Source organism: Bos taurus, chromosome 7, assembly GCF_002263795.3.
Source record: "Bos taurus isolate L1 Dominette 01449 registration number 42190680 breed Hereford chromosome 7, ARS-UCD2.0, whole genome shotgun sequence".
Classification (NCBI taxonomy): Eukaryota; Metazoa; Chordata; class Mammalia; order Artiodactyla; family Bovidae; genus Bos; species Bos taurus.
In genome coordinates, this window is record NC_037334.1 from 83,326,082 (window position 1) to 83,341,949 (window position 15,868).

A 15,868-nucleotide genomic window follows, 5' to 3' on the forward strand; every position below is an offset into this window, starting at 1 on the left:
ATTTACCCCTATCTCATGTTATAATCTTAAGCAAGAGATTTTATATTCTTGGTTCTCAGTGTCTTCACTTCCAAAACAAGGATGATCATTGGGATGGTCAGCTTCAAAGTTCAATTCTGCTTCATTCAATTCAGAACCTTAATTATGAAATCTTCCATAATGATACTACTCAGTTTTCATCCTAAAAGGGGGAATCTGCATTGTTCTCACCAGTATTCAACACTGATTTTCATAAGCGATTTTTTTTTAAGGCAGATGATCTGTATTTACCTTTCTCATGCCCATCACAATGCTGAACAGATAGGTTCTTCAAACCCTAGGACTAATGTAAGAGATGAATCGCCACCTAGTGGACACGTCCCTTGCCTGAGCCCTCCCCACTGGAACGAGAGGAAGCTTTGTTCTCTGGATGATGGATCCCACTCATAGTTTCTCCTTCCTCCACCTGACACACATCTCAACCCTGTAACTGCTTTTGCTTTCTGAAAAAATAAAAAAATAACAGAAGCATTCATCTTGATAAGAAAAGATGTATTTGTTTTAATGATATCTGATTTAATTTTTTTACCCATTTGTGTTTCACATTTACCATGGTAGGCATTTTCGGGGAAACGATAAGGTCCGGCAAATTCAGACGGGATCTTTTTAGTCTCTTATCAATTTGGTTCAAAAACAGTCCTTGAGCATTCAAAGACGCCTTGGCTAGACACACAGAAAATGGATGGTAGAGTTCACACATCTCCCAAGCAGAACAGACTATAGACAGCCCAACCTTTCATCCAGTTCCTCACCAAAGGCTCAGAGTTTTACAATTTTTTTTTAATTTGTTTGTTTAAAGGAAAACCATTTAGAAGCTAATTTAGGACTTTGGTTTAGTAGTTATTTCCATATAAAGTGGAATCTTCGCCTGGATAATATTTTCCCTAAGCTTGAGGAAATCTAAGTGACCTCTACTTAGAATGAACAAAAGGATATGATTGCACTAGATTTTCTTTCTCCACCTAGGAAAAAAATAGCCATGAGTGCTGTCAGCGGAGCTTCAAAGAAGCTTCAGAGAAGGTGGTCTTGGTTAATTCATGAAATATCAAGAGAATTGCTGCAAATCTTTAACACAGCTTCTGATGCCTCTAAGATACTTATTATTTTAGCAACAGAAATGTATTCATTTAACCAGCACTAATGATTCCTTCCCGCAGCTTCAGATTGGCCGGCTATTCATACTGTAATTGCAGCATGAGACTACATTTCTCCAGCCTTCTCCACAAACACATTTCCCCCCTTTTCATTAGTTTTTCTCTTGCCTCTAAGTGCCTCCATCCAGCTCATGACATTCTGATAATTTAATTCCTCTTTCCGACAACCAACAACCCAGTGCAAAATTTCTTTTGTTTCTCCACAGACTTTTGTTTAATTTCTCTCTCTGACATTTCTTACTCTGTCTCAAAAAGACTTTGGAAGTTCTCTAAACCTAAAAATAACTTTTCTATTGATCCTAATAGCTATTCCAACTAAAGTTCTCTCCCACCCTTTTTCCTTACTCCCTTCCTTCCTTCCTTCCTTTCAAGATAATAATTTGAAACAGTTCTAACCAAGGTATTAATACAATTTCCCTGAGTTCTACAGACATATTCCCAGTGGCAATCCTGTAGAGCCTCAGTCCTAACTAAATCATTCATAGGATTTTGTCAAGATTTCTAAGTCATATCCTCATACCTCAGTCTTGAACAGACTTTTCAGACTTGCTGTTTCCACCTGCACTTTCTGGAAGCAGGTATATAGGTCAATCCAAACAGCTAAGTAGAAAGGACTGGTTGGGAGTGGAGGGAGCAATGAAGAAATTATAAGCTTGGAGCCAGCCTTGCTCATGCTTTAACCCCCGCCCCCCAAAGGAAGATATACCATCATACAAAAACTACTCTTTCTCTTTTGTTCCATTCATACCCTAAGCAAAATCTCTACAGAGATCGGGGACAAAGACTAATTTTAGAATGGGTGTACTAATCAATAAGCATTCAATAAATACCCATCAGTATACATAGGCTATCTTAGGTGAGTAGAAAAGAGAAATAAATATAAGTCACAGTTCTTGGATTCTCTGAGTTTACAATATTATTTGAATGGCAAAACTAATATTTAAAGATTCATGGAAAACAGATAAGCATCTATGTGATAAATCATATCTAGTTTTATCCTATAGAACTCATGGCAGAATTAAGGCTTGTGTTGTTGACCAAACACTTGATACTGAGCCCTTCATGGAATTCCCCACGAGCACCACATTGAGTATACATAGTATGCCTGTACAGTATAAATGTTTCTAAAGTGTGTATCAGGAGCTCAAGCAGTGAAACATGGTATACTCTGTCAGGTGGTGAACTGGCAAAAAAAAAGAAAAGAAAAATATATGTTTACATCTTAAGCCCTAGAATCTGGGAATGTGACTTTATTTAGAAAAAAAGGATCTTTGCACATGTAATTAATTTATGGATCTTAAAGTGAGATTACCCTAGACTGCCATGATAGGCCTTAAATACTATGACAAGTATCCTTGTAAGAGACAGAAGAGAAGACACAGACCCAGAAGAAAAGATTATGTGAGCACAGAAGCAGATATTCAGATCTTACAGTCACAAATCAAGAGAGCCCTGATACCACCAGAAACTAGAAAAGGCAAGGAAGGTCCATCCCTTGAGCCTTCAGAGACAGAGCTGCCCCACTTGATTGCAGACTTGTAGTTTATAATTCTGAGAAAATAAACTCCCATTGTTTTAAGCCACTAAGTTTGTAGTAATTTGTCTTGATAGCCCTAAGATATTAATACACATGGTAACCAATTACATAAAATCTTCTGATGATCTTACTTTACTGACCATAATTTCTGCTTGACCTTTACAGTAATAAATCAGAAATTAAAGGTGTAGTCATATAGGATTAATGCTTGGATTTTCTGTGGGGAGTGTGACAGAATCTTTGAAGAGATGTCTGGGGATGATAAAAAGAGTTACAGAAATTTATCCATGTGTATCTGCTTTGCTCTCACCTTTTTTTTTTTTTTTAAGTTCTGGGTAACACCCAAAGGACTTAGAGGGTAAGCTTTGGCTGATCTGTTACCCTCAAACCCAAGCATGTCTGGCTTCTTGAGGCAAATCTAATTTATAGAAAAAGTGGATTGTTTTCCTTATATGTAACACAGTTGAGAAAACCACATCACAAATCTTTAAGATATGCAAACCAATCCTTTGATCTACCACAGTATTATTTCATCATTTTGGAATCCTTAAAGCTATGCTTGGATTTGATGACCAAATCATTGCTGAAATTTGACACTGAATGTGTATAATTAAAAGCATTTGTATCCTAATCAATAAGGCTGAGTTTTATCAGATATTGTTTATAATCATAATCATCGGTCATCTTAAGGGACATCTAAGATCTAATTCTGAAGTAATGGGATTGATTCCTAAACAAAAGCCAGGCATAGTAGGCACTCAATAAATAAATATTTGTTCAATGAATGAATTTATTAGGCTAAAAAAAAAGAGTTTGACATCAGTTTGCCCTCTGATCAGGATGTGCATAATTAAACCCATTAAATCTGTGGATACCTGTGGAAAATCAGAGACAAACCCCATCTTATTTCTTTACGTAGATGAAACAGCCACAAATCCCCGAAGAAGCTGGAGGAGTGATGCTGCCTGGAGTGAGATAAGAAAGCGGGCTGGGACTGGGATAGCTGCAGGGCTCACACTCTGTCTTGAGGGAGCCGCCACTACTCAGCTACAGCCAACTGTCGCCCTGCAGAAATTTAAACCTATTTGGCCATTCGTCTTGTATTTTCAAGAGAAGCCAGAAATATAGATGAGAACACTTGCCATTTTAAAAGTTGGCAATGAATTCACTTTTTAAAAAAATGCTCTGTGGTGGCCAAATAAAACACATCTGCTGGCCAGATAGAGCTAGAGTCCTCCAGTCTTGGTCTCTCTGCTTCTCAGCATCTTTCCCGTCCTCTACCTCCCTCAGATTTCTCTCTGTTTCCTTTTTCTTCCTCTCTCTTTCGGCAGCCTTTTAAATCACTGATTGTCTAGAAATTAATACCTGGGATAAAAGTCATACAGGGCAAAAAGACCAGGGAACTGGATCGTTCTCTACGTCACAACAAGGCTTACCTTGTGTTAAGTCAGAAAACAGATCAGGAAGCGAGTAAATGGGCTTTGGATATAATAAATGCTGGGGTTTAGTCCATAGTCTAATAAATATTTAATCACTGGAAAATTCTTGCTTTGGTTCTTAGTTTCTCCATCAGTAAAATAGGGATTGTTGTTGGTTAGTCACTAAGTTGTGTCTAACTCTTTGCAAACCCAAGGACACTTCTGTTCATGGGATTTCCCAGGAAAGAATACTGGAATGGGTTCCATTTTCCCCAAAAATGAGGATAATTGCACTCATATCAACTGCACCATTATTGTGAAACCAAATGAGACAATACGTTTGTTTGTTTTAATGCTTCTAGGGCTTCCCCAGAGAAGGCAATGGCAACCCACTCCAGTACTCTTGCCTGGAAAATCCCATGGGCGGAGGAGCCTGGTAGGCTGCAGTCCATGGGGTCGTGAAGAGTCGGACATGACTCCTTTCACTTTTCACTTTCATGCATTGGAGAAGGAAATGGCAACCCACTCCAGTGTTCTTGCCTGGAGAATCCCAGGGATGGGGGAGCATGGTGGGCTGCCGTCTGTGGGGTCGCACAGAGTCGGACATGACTGAAGCGACTTAGCAGCAGCAGCAGGGCTTCCCAGGTGGTGATAGTGGTAAAGAACCTGCCTGCCCATACAGGAGACATAAGAGACACAGCTTCGATCCCTGGGTCAAGACGATCCCTTGGAGAAGGGCATGGCAACCCACTCCATTATTCTTGCCTGGAGAATCCCATGGACAGAGGAGCCTGGGGGGCTACAGTCCATAGGGTTGCAAAGAGTTGGAAGCGACTTAGTAGACATGCAGGGAGGAGCTTGCTTTTATTTATTTATGACTGTTGAGTCTTCATTACTGCATACGGGCTTTCTCTAGTTGCATCAGTGGGGGCTGCTTTCCCCTGCAGTGCGTGGGCTTCCCCCTGTGGTGGGCTACAGTCCATAGGGTTGCAAAGAGTTGGAAGCGACTTAGTAGACATGCAGGGAGGAGCTTGCTTTTATTTATTTATGACTGTTGAGTCTTCATTACTGCATACGGGCTTTCTCTAGTTGCATCAGTGGGGGCTGCTTTCCCCTGCAGTGCGTGGGCTTCCCCCTGTGGTGGCTTCTCCTGTTGTAGAGCACAGGAGGGCACGGGATCAGTAGTTGTGGCACGTGGGCTTCGTTGCCCTGTGGCATGTGGACTCCTCCTGGAGCAGGGATCAAACCCACGTCCCCTGAATTGGCAGGCAGACTCTCAACAATTGGACCACCAGGGAAGTCCGAGATAATAGCTTTAAATGAACCTCATCAGTGTAAAGGGCCATACAGTTATTAACCATACCATAGTTACTAATAATGAGAGGCGTATTTGTGTGCTGCATGTTTGTTATCATATGATAGTTATATTCAAAGAGCACCAGAAAGGAGAGTAGCCAGAAGTCAGATAGTCATAAATCAAACTTATAAGAATTCTTGTAGTGAATTCTACAAGACTGTATATAATTCAGTGCTAAATTATGTGGTAGAGACTAAAAGTGATGTAAAATTTCAAAGAAGATTGATGACAACTATAGTAATAAGAGAAAGAGTCTTGGAGGGAGACTTACACTAGACTTCAAAGGCTGCAAAAAGTACTCATAATATTACTGGGTTGTTTCAGATGTCAAAACAAATTTCACTTTAGAATTACATTTTTATGAATATATCCTGTGTAGAACACCAAACATTTAGTTGTTGTTTTCCCAGACCTCATTCATTCATCCATCCATCCATCCATTCATTTATTCAGCTGATACTTAATGACATTCGTATGTGCCAGTACTTTGATAGGTGCTAGGAAGACAGGAAACGGCAACTTACTCCAGTCCTCTTGCCTGGAAAACTCATGGACAGAAGAGCCTGGTGAGCGACGCCCATGGGGTCGTACCGAGTAGGACATACTGAACGACTGAGTACACACACACAAGGCACACACGGTCTGTGCCCTCAGAGAGCTTACCATCCAGAAATTAAGTCTGGGGGCTTCCCTATTGATCCAGTGGTTGAGAAACCTCATGCCAGTGCAGGCGACACAGATTTGATCCTTGCTGCAGGAAGATCCCACATGCCGCGGGGCAACTAAGCCCTTGTACCTCAACTACTGCACGCCACCCCCCAGGCCGTGGAGCCCATGCTCTGCAACAAAAGAAGCCACCACAATGAGAAGTCTACGCTCCACGAGAAAGCATAGCCCCCACGCCCAGCAACTGGAGACAGCCCCTTTGCAGCAGCAAAGACCCAGTGCAGCCAAAAATAAATGAATACATGTCTTTAAAGAGAAAGTTTAAGTTTGGAAAATACTAGGCTAATCAAGATAAAACCTTTTTCAGTGAGGTTACTGTTTGTATGTGGAGAAGGCAATGGCAACCCACTCCAGTATTCTTGCCTGGAAAATCCCATGGATGGAGGAGCCTGGTAGGCTACAACCCATGGGGTCGCAAAGAGTCGGACACGACTGAGCGACTTCACTTTCACTTTTTACTTTCACTGTTTGTATGTGTATATACATATGTTTATAACTGAAGGATTTTAAGATTTTTAGTATCCTTAAGTCTGAAAATATATAAAAAATGGTATATTGAGAGTTATTTTACAGATCAGTTATTGGACCCAATGTTTAGACGCCTGAAAAATTGTCTAGAGGTTGAAGAAAAATATGGTGCATATTATTTGAAAACATAATATTAGACTCTTCGAACATAAATTGATCTTCTGTTTCCTATGTATATAATAATAGCCAACTTGTAGATTACAGAAATACTTGAAGGTATCTGGGAACTCACCTAGGTTCACTGATTAATAGGGCTTGTACAGATGTATGAACACTGTCAAGGCTATGGTTTTTCCTGTGGTCATGTATGGATGTGAGAGTTGGACTGTGAAGAAGGCTGAGCGCCTAAGAATTGATGTTTTTGAACTGTGGTGTTGAAGACTCTTGAGAGTCCCTTGGGCTGCAAGGAGATCCAAACAGTCCATTCTGAAGGAGATCAGCCATGGGATTTCTTTGGAAGGAATGATGCTGAAGCTGAAACTCCAGCACTTTGGCCACCTCATGCGAAGAGTTGACTCATTGGAAAAGACTCTGATGCTGGGAGGGATTGGGGGCAGGAGGAGAAGGGGATGACAGAGGATGAGATGGCTGGATGGCATCACTGACTCGATGGACGTGAGTCTGAGTGAACTCCGGGAGTTGGTGATGGACAGGGAGGCCTGGTGTGCTGCAATTCATGGGGTCGCAAAGAGTTGGACACGACTGAGCAACTAAACTGAACTGAACTGAACTGAATATTGTTCAGTCACGTTGTTATTACATACTTTACCAATTTTTAGGATGTCTGTCATAGACCTGTGCTCAGTTTTTTAGTTATATTTTAGAAAAGGATTCTCTGACATACATTAACCAGCAGTCTTATGGACACATTATAATACTTGTAATGCAAAATGTGCACACCTTTGCTACCTCATACTGCAGTGTTCATCCCATCTTTGGTTTCAACAGACCCCAGCCTGAACTATGTAAATAACAAATAGCAGAGGACTTGATTACTAAATCACTATATATCCAGACAGAAACTTAAAGTGTTTCTCAAAATGTTGTATGAAATTGGTTTTTCATGAAAAATAAGTTCTTTTCAAATTATTTTATTTAATATTGCTATATTATTATTTATTATATTGATGATATAGTATCTAAATAATTTTACTCAATGTAAGCTGAGTAAAACATACTATAGGAATGTTTAGAGTCTTTAAGATGCCAAAGCACATTATGGATTTTCAAAACAAAGCTTAATATTTAATATTTATGGGATCAGAGAATTCTTTTCCCAAGACATAGGTAATGGAATTAGTACTCTAGGAAAATAGTCTGGATCTCTGCTTTCTAGCACATAACCTTTTAACTCTATATCCCTCGGTTATTTCAACATTTTTTAAATTATAATGCTTTTGAAGATAAAAACAAACCATAAAATATTATTTAGGGTGTAGTATTTTTATTAATGCACTTAAAATATGTGAAATATATTTTAAAAATATGTATATATACATATACATGAAAATATGTAAATAAAAATGTCTAGAAAGCTATACATCAAAGAATTTACAGTGCTTATCTCTGAAGGCTGGCATGACTGGTAATACTTTTCTTTATTATATTAATATTTTCCTGAAAGATGTACGTATTGAGATAATAATTTATTATTTATGTTCTTTAAATGGTTGTTTCAAGAACATAGCATATAAAGATTAAAAAGGTGAGATGTATGGGCTTAAATTTGGGATTTAGAGCAGAACATTAGGAGACCCATAAGAACAAGATAGGGGGCATTAGGAAAGGAGATATCTTAAGAGGAAGATGTCAAAGGGGAAAGCTATATCCCTTGTGAAAAAATGAATAACTGATTCACGTTGGAACAGTGATTCAGTTGTATCCATTTGTGAGTTGGATCTGGCTTGTACCCTCAGCACAGGGCCAACTGTATGCACCTCTTTCAAGGAACTCATTCAGTGATACCACACTGACAACTCAAAATTGACCATGATGAAAGTACTTAAGCCATGAAAATTGGGTAACACTATAAATCAGGGATCCTGCACTTCCAATCCAGAGAGCCAAATGTTAAATACTTACCATCACAGTACTGGTTATATCCAAGCTGTTCATGCACCTAAAGTATGCTTTTCTTACTGCTACTCAGCACACATTTAACTCTAAGAGAAAACCACCTCTGCTTACACTACTTAAAATCTTGAAAGGAAATGATTAGGTTAATTTGGTCAATTTCAAGTTGATAAAGCAGTCTTAGGGGAAAAAACTTTGAGGAATTCTATCTAGTAAATGAAGAGATATTTTTCTTCCTCCACCTGGACTCCATCCAGCCATTCAGCCAGCCAGCCAGAATTATAACCCTCAGAAGTAAAAAATGAAGGAGGCACTCAACATACAAACTAATCATCTCAGATTATTTTAACCTGGAATACCTAAGGAGCTGATAGGGTGTTTTCTCTTACTTGGCTCTGTGAATTGACTTTTCGATTCCAGTTATTTCTATAGCCAGAGATATTTATTTTATTTCTATATTTGGTGTTAATATTGGTATTTAACCTAACAACAATCCTAAATAAAAATTAAGGAAGCGATTCTATTTACTAGCATCAAAAAGAATAAAACACTGAAGAATTAATTTAACCAAGGAAGTGAAGAGCTCATACAATGAAATCCACCAAACATTGCTAAAATAAACTAAAGAAAATATAGATAAAAGGAAAGACAATCCATAGGTTGGAAAACTTAATATTGTTAAGATGTCAGTACTACTCCATGAAATCTACCGATTTAATGTAATCCCAATCAGAATCCCAATGCCTTTTTTTTTTTTTTTCAAAAATAGAAAAACCAATCCTAAAATTCAAATGGAATATCAAGGGACTCCAAGTAGCCAAAAAATCTTGAAAAGGAAGAACAAAGCTGGAGGAATCATACTTCCTATTTTCAAAACTTACTACAAAGCTACAGTAATCAAAATAGTATGATATTGGCATAAAGACAGACATTCACTTATGTGAAATACACTTATGTCAAATTCATAGAGACAGAAAGTAAAATGGTGATTGCCAGAAGCTAAAGGCAGGTGGGAGCGGGGGACGGTGAACAGATGAATCAGAAGTTATTGTTTAATGGGTATAGAATTTCAGTTTTGCAAGATTAAAAGAGCTTTAGAGAGGGATGATGGTGACGGTTGCACAGTCATGTGAATGTACTTAATATCACTGAATGATACACAGGAATGGTAATTTAAAATAGTAAATTTTATGTTGTGTGTATTTTGCCACAATACAAATATTGGGGGAAAATAGTAAATTGATTTTTCAATAATTATGGTAAAATATTGACTATAGTTTTTAAAGATTTCCGTCTACATCACTTAAGCTTTCTCTTCTGTTTCACTCATCATTCTTTACTATTGTTTTTGTTTGGCCTCACTTCAGGGCCTTTGGATGCAAAATGTTCATATTCAAAGCTCTTGAAATGTGGACACATTTATTCACAGGCCTTTTACACACATTGAGGGCATTTCACTTGCCCAGTTCCATCCCCTGTCTGAACCTGCACTGGAGGGATTTATCACCAATAAACGCCTTATAGTCCCGGCCTCTTTGCCTTGGGACGCTCACCACCTGTGAGAGGCTCCCCCAGAGATTGCTCAACATTCTGGGAACCATTTCACTCCCCCTCCAGGGGCTGCCACTCTCCACCCCCCGCTACCTCAGATGTGTGCCTGTCAGGGGTTTCACCCAAAGGCTAGGATCATTTCCACCTCTGCACTGGCTTTCATTTGAAACAATACAAGAGGTGGAAGAATAACACGAGGGGAATGGATATTTAAAATGCGCGCTAATTAGAGCCCTCCCATCCACAAGTTCCTGAACTCGCTCTCTCTGTGGCTCAGATCAGAGCGTCTCAGGGCTGACCTTCCTTTAGAGTTGTTGGAGAGTGGCATTTAACTTGCAGTGAATGCCCAAAGCTACGAAATACACTCTTCACAGACGAATCATCCTGCTGACACCAGAAAAGATACAAAGCATGATGTGATATCTGTTAATCAGCCACCAGAGTGCCTGGGGCAAGCAGGTTCTTTACAAACCCTTTTTAATGAGAGTTGCTTGATAAACTGCCTTAGAAGTAAAGTAAAATAAATGATGACAAGTCCTTAGAGGTCGCTCTTGCAGTTCAGCTGATGTATAACTGAGTTTCTAAGCTACTCATCTTCATTTATTAAGTTCTTACAATTGACTGGGTGCAGTGCTGTTTCATGTTGCAACTCTGGACCCATTAATATGACTGCCATTCGCATTTCAATAAAGCTGTTAGAGGAGCCGGGAGGAGAAGGGGGAGGGGAGGTTGCCACAAAGTAGGGATTTTTTTTTTTCCCTCAGCCTTTAAAAATAAAAATAGATTGTTAGACACTAGCCTGATAATTGATTATTGGTTCCATGTTCTGGGCCTTGGGTAAAGTCCTCTGTGTACATTATAACCTTCAATATCCACGAGAACCCTGTAAGGTAAATAGAATTAAAATCCCTATCTTACAGATGAGTACACTGAAGACTTCTCTTTCTGGGAGAGGGTAGAATTAAGTTACTTTCCCAAGTTTATTTAGCTAGTGAGGTAGTGAAGTCACTTTTCAAACTCGGGCAGCCTATTGCTATTTCAACCTTTATAAAGTCCATGGGTAATTTTTCAATAACAACAAAATAGGTACACTAAAGAGTTTACTTCATTTTGAAAACTGAGAAGGAAACAAAAGAATCTCTAAATAGAAATCAGATGTGTTCTTTCTCATCATTTATTTTTTCACTAAATACTTTTTCAGGATATCTAACTGTCAATCAGTGCTCCAGAAATCTGGAATATAAGTATAAAAAAATAAAACCAACCAACCAAACAAAAAAACCCCACAATCCTTGGCTTATAGTCTATGTAACTCATGAGTTGTAGCCTTCTGGAATAAATGTAATAATGGAAGTACATATAATTGATAGTAGCTACCTCTTCTGAGAAGAAACAGGAGGTGAGGTTGGGGTGAGCATTGGGACCGCTTCAGAAAAACTTCATGGAACGCTAAAGGCTTAATCCGGTCTTGAAATTTTGGTCAAAGTTTTCCAGATAAAGCAAGGTAGGAAGCAGAGAAAGAAGTTTGCAGGCTATAGAAACAATATGAAGACAGGCAGGATGTTATGACGGAGTAGATATTTTCAAAGGTAGAAGTTACAGGAAATTAAATTTTAAGTCAATTTGTTATAAGAAAATCATGTGTATTAGAGTTGAAAATCGGTGGCTCAGAGGTTAAAGCGTCTGCCTGCAATGCGGGAGACCTGGGTTCTATCCCTGGGTTGGGAAGATCCCCTGGAGAAGGAAATGGCACCCCACTCCAGTATTCTTGCCTGGAGAATCCCATGGGCAGAGGAGCCTGGTGGGCTACAGTCCACAGGGTTGCAAAGAGTTTGGACATGACTGATCAACTTCACATTCACATTCATAGACTGTCCATTAAGGTATAGTAATTTACAGAAATAAAGATGAAAGCCCATTGTGCTTTGTGGCCAGAAGTTTAAAAAAAAGTAAAACTTGAGGAGGTTAGCTATGATAGACGCTGAAGGTCACAATGTCTGACCTGGGATTGTTCAGTGCATGATATCTCTAAGTGATATATGAAAAAAATGAAAATAATTTGGGTCTGGACTGAACTTTTCCTAGTAAACTGAATTTTACATGGCAACAGAACCACCTCAAAGTTATTTTAATAAATGAACTAATGTTTATTAAACCTGTTTTACAAGCTTGATACTTTTATGAAAATGTCATCAGCTACTTTTCGAAATCCCACTTTATTTTTAGGTAAATGGAGCACTTGAAATGCCAAAACTTTTAATGTTCATTTTTCACCTTGTAGTCTTATTTTTATGAAATTGCTGGCCTACTTTTGTTGGAAAATTTAAAGTCTAACATTTTTAGTACCATAGAAGCAGACGTTTCTTAGTTTTCTTCTTAAATAATTTCTGGTTTTATTTTTAGAGGTTATTAATATTAACTTAATTTGTAAATGATGCATTAACTTTAAAGAAACCTCCAAAGACAGTTTTTTGTTGTTGTTGTTTTTTTAAGGCCAGAATTTCCTGAAGATTTTGAAGCTTCAGTTCATGTTTATTATGACTACCTCGGGCACTGATAGGAGTCTGAGAACATGAGTAAGTTATTACAAGAAGTCCTATTGAGCTTATTTCAAGAACATTTCTATCTGTGAGGGCTTATACCCAAGGCTGATGCTATCATATCATGTTACTCTGAAGCATGGCAGAGGAAAAAAAGAGGTAAAAAGAAGCATGTAATGGACTAAAAGCAAAGGAAACAAAACACCAATTGATTTTTCTGTGTTCTTGCATAAAACTGAAGGAGGTAGAAGACAAATTATCAAAATCAAAATAATAAATCCCCAGAACAGAGTCTATCATTATGTCTGGGATGGTAAGGATTTACAGAGCACTTAACTAACTCTGGGGACTTAAATGTGATAAGTAGTTTGCTACACACTTCCCTCCTTTTTTTCTTTTCTTTTCTCTTCAGAGGGAGGGAATACGGCAGTCACTGTTCTCATTCAGCTTCAGTTTAGAAAAGAAGGGGAAAAAGTGGCCCCCATCTATACAGTAAAAATTTCCTAGGAAAGTTAAAAAATACTTATTCTTTGGCAATTTAATAGCAGCCTCTTCCTAGATTGTTTTACTTTGAACCAGATGACATATATCTCAGGTCTAAGAATAAAACAAAATGTGTCAAAATAAATTCACATTGTCGTGCTCTCATAAGACATACTTGAGCTTGCTTGCCTTCTGTAAGCTCCCTCAGACCCCCTCTGCCCTCAGTTTCTTTCTCTATTTCCTCCAAAAACTGTACAGAGACTTATATGGTATGTTGTACATGGATGTAGCCAGGGGACCAGCCATATCTTGACTGCTTGAGGTAGTATTTTTCTCTCTGAACTTCAGTTTTCCCTTCTGTGAAGTTAGAAAAACCATTCACTTTTCAAGGTTATTTTGAAGATACACTTGGCTTGTATTAAATACTCAACAGTTGGTGGCCACTGTAACTATTACTTTTATCATTATGATTATTTTTATTACTGTCATAATCATGTTTGGAGAATAAATGAAACAAATTTGGAGCTCATCTGAGATTGTAGCATCTTTTGTATCTTTTAGACAAACACTATCCTAGAAACAAAATATTTTGGTTTCCATAACAGCAAGAGAGTGCAATGATTAGCAAAATAGAAGAAATCAATGCCAGCCTTGTATATTTATTTTAACCAAGAAGAACACGCTTTTTCAAATCTGATGGTCATTGTCCCACTCAGCTTAAAAACTACTGCTGGCTGCAAACTTTTTGAATATAACTTTACCCGGCATTTTAGGTTAAAATTGTTCGAAGATCATTCTTTCAAAATGGCTAACAGTACTGCCCCATGAAAGCCACGAGCAGCCATGTGAAACCAGAACTCCCAGGGACCTTCACCTCAGGCCACAAGATCCCACCATCTCAGCCACACAAACACAAAGCTAATTTTCAAGCAATATGAGAGTATTTGAAAACACTTTTATTATTACTAATTACAACAAAGAGCCAATTCAATGGAAAAGACCCTGATGCTGGGAAAGATTGAGGGCAGGGGGAAAAGAGGACAATAGAGGATGAGATGGTTGGATGGCATCATCGGACTCAATAGATACGAAAGTGAAAGTTGCTCAGTCGTGTCCTACTCTTTGTGACCCCATGGACTGTAGCCTCCCAGGCTCCTCTGTCCATGGAATTCTCCAGGCCAGAATACTGGAGTGGGTAGCTGATCCCTTCTCCAGGGTATCTTCCCAACCCAGGGATCGAACCCAGGTCTCCTGAATTAATAAAGAATGCTTCCTTTTAGGACTATTAAATTTCCTATGACTGGTTCCAAATAGGAAAAGGATTATGTCAAGGCTGTATATTGTCACCCTGCTTATTTAACTTCTGTGCAGAGTACATCATGAGAAACGCTGGGCTGGATGAAGCACAAGCTGGAATCAGGATTGCCGGGAGAAATACCAATAACCTCCGATATGCAGATGACACCACCCTTATGGCAGAAAGTGAAGAGGAACTAAAAAACCTCTTGATGAAAGTGAAAGAGGAGAGTGAAAAAGTTGGCTTAAAGCTCAACACTCAGAAAACGAAGATCATGGCATCTGGTCCCATCACTTCATGGGAAATAGATGGGGAAACAGTGGAAAGAGTGTCAGACTTCATTTTTGGGGGCTCCAAAATCACTGCAGATGGTGATTGCAGCCATGAAATTAAAAGATGCTTACTCCTTGGAAGGAAAGTTATGACCAACCTAGATAGCATATTCAAAAGTAGAGACATTACTTTGCCAACAAAGGTCCGTCTAGTCAAGGCTATCGTTTATCCAGTATGTATGGATGTATGGATGGATGTGAGAGTTGGACTGTGAAGAAGGCTGAGTGCTGAAGAACTGATGCTTTTGAACTGTGGTGTTGGAGAAGACTCTTGAGAGTCCCTTGGACTGCAAGGAGATCCAACCATTCCATTCTAAAGGAGATTGGTCCTGGGTGTTCTTTGGAAGGAATGATGCTAAAGCTGAAACTCCAATACTTTGGCCACCTCATGCGAAGAGTTGACTCATTGGAAAAGACTCTGATGCTGGGAGGGATTGGGGGCAGGAGGTGAAGGGGACGACAGAGGATGAGATGGCTGGATGGCATCACCAACTCGATGGATGTGAGTCTGAGTGAACTCCAGGAGTTGGTGATGGACAGGGAGGCCTGGTGTGCTGCAATTCATGGGGTCGCAAAGAGTCGAACATGACTGAGCTACTGAACTGAACTGAATTTCCTATGGAACGTACTTGCACAAGAGGGAAAAAAACGTGACTTTTCAAGGAAGGGGGAAACTTGTGAATTAAACTATGAATTTTAGGGTATTTTTGGAAAAGTATCTCAGGTCTGTGGAGACAAAATTCAGTTTTATAGTTGCTACTATTACACACATGTATTTTGGAACAACAGGCAGATAATTGCAAAGCATTATTACAATTCACACACACAAAAAA

At 39.0% G+C, this 15,868-nt stretch overlaps 1 protein-coding gene across 1 annotated transcript in view; it reads left to right on the forward strand.

Moving 5' to 3' along the window:
* The window catches only part of XRCC4 (X-ray repair cross complementing 4), a 381,115-nt gene extending 367,180 nt beyond the window's left edge, over positions 1–13,935 (forward strand). Inside the window, exon 8 of the mRNA XM_010807593.4 lies at positions 12,877–13,935. Within this exon, the coding sequence (XP_010805895.1) occupies positions 12,877–12,940 (64 nt within the window). The 3' untranslated portion in view covers positions 12,941–13,935. The remainder of the gene's footprint in view (positions 1–12,876) is intronic.
* Positions 13,936–15,868: the final 1,933 nt, after the last annotated feature.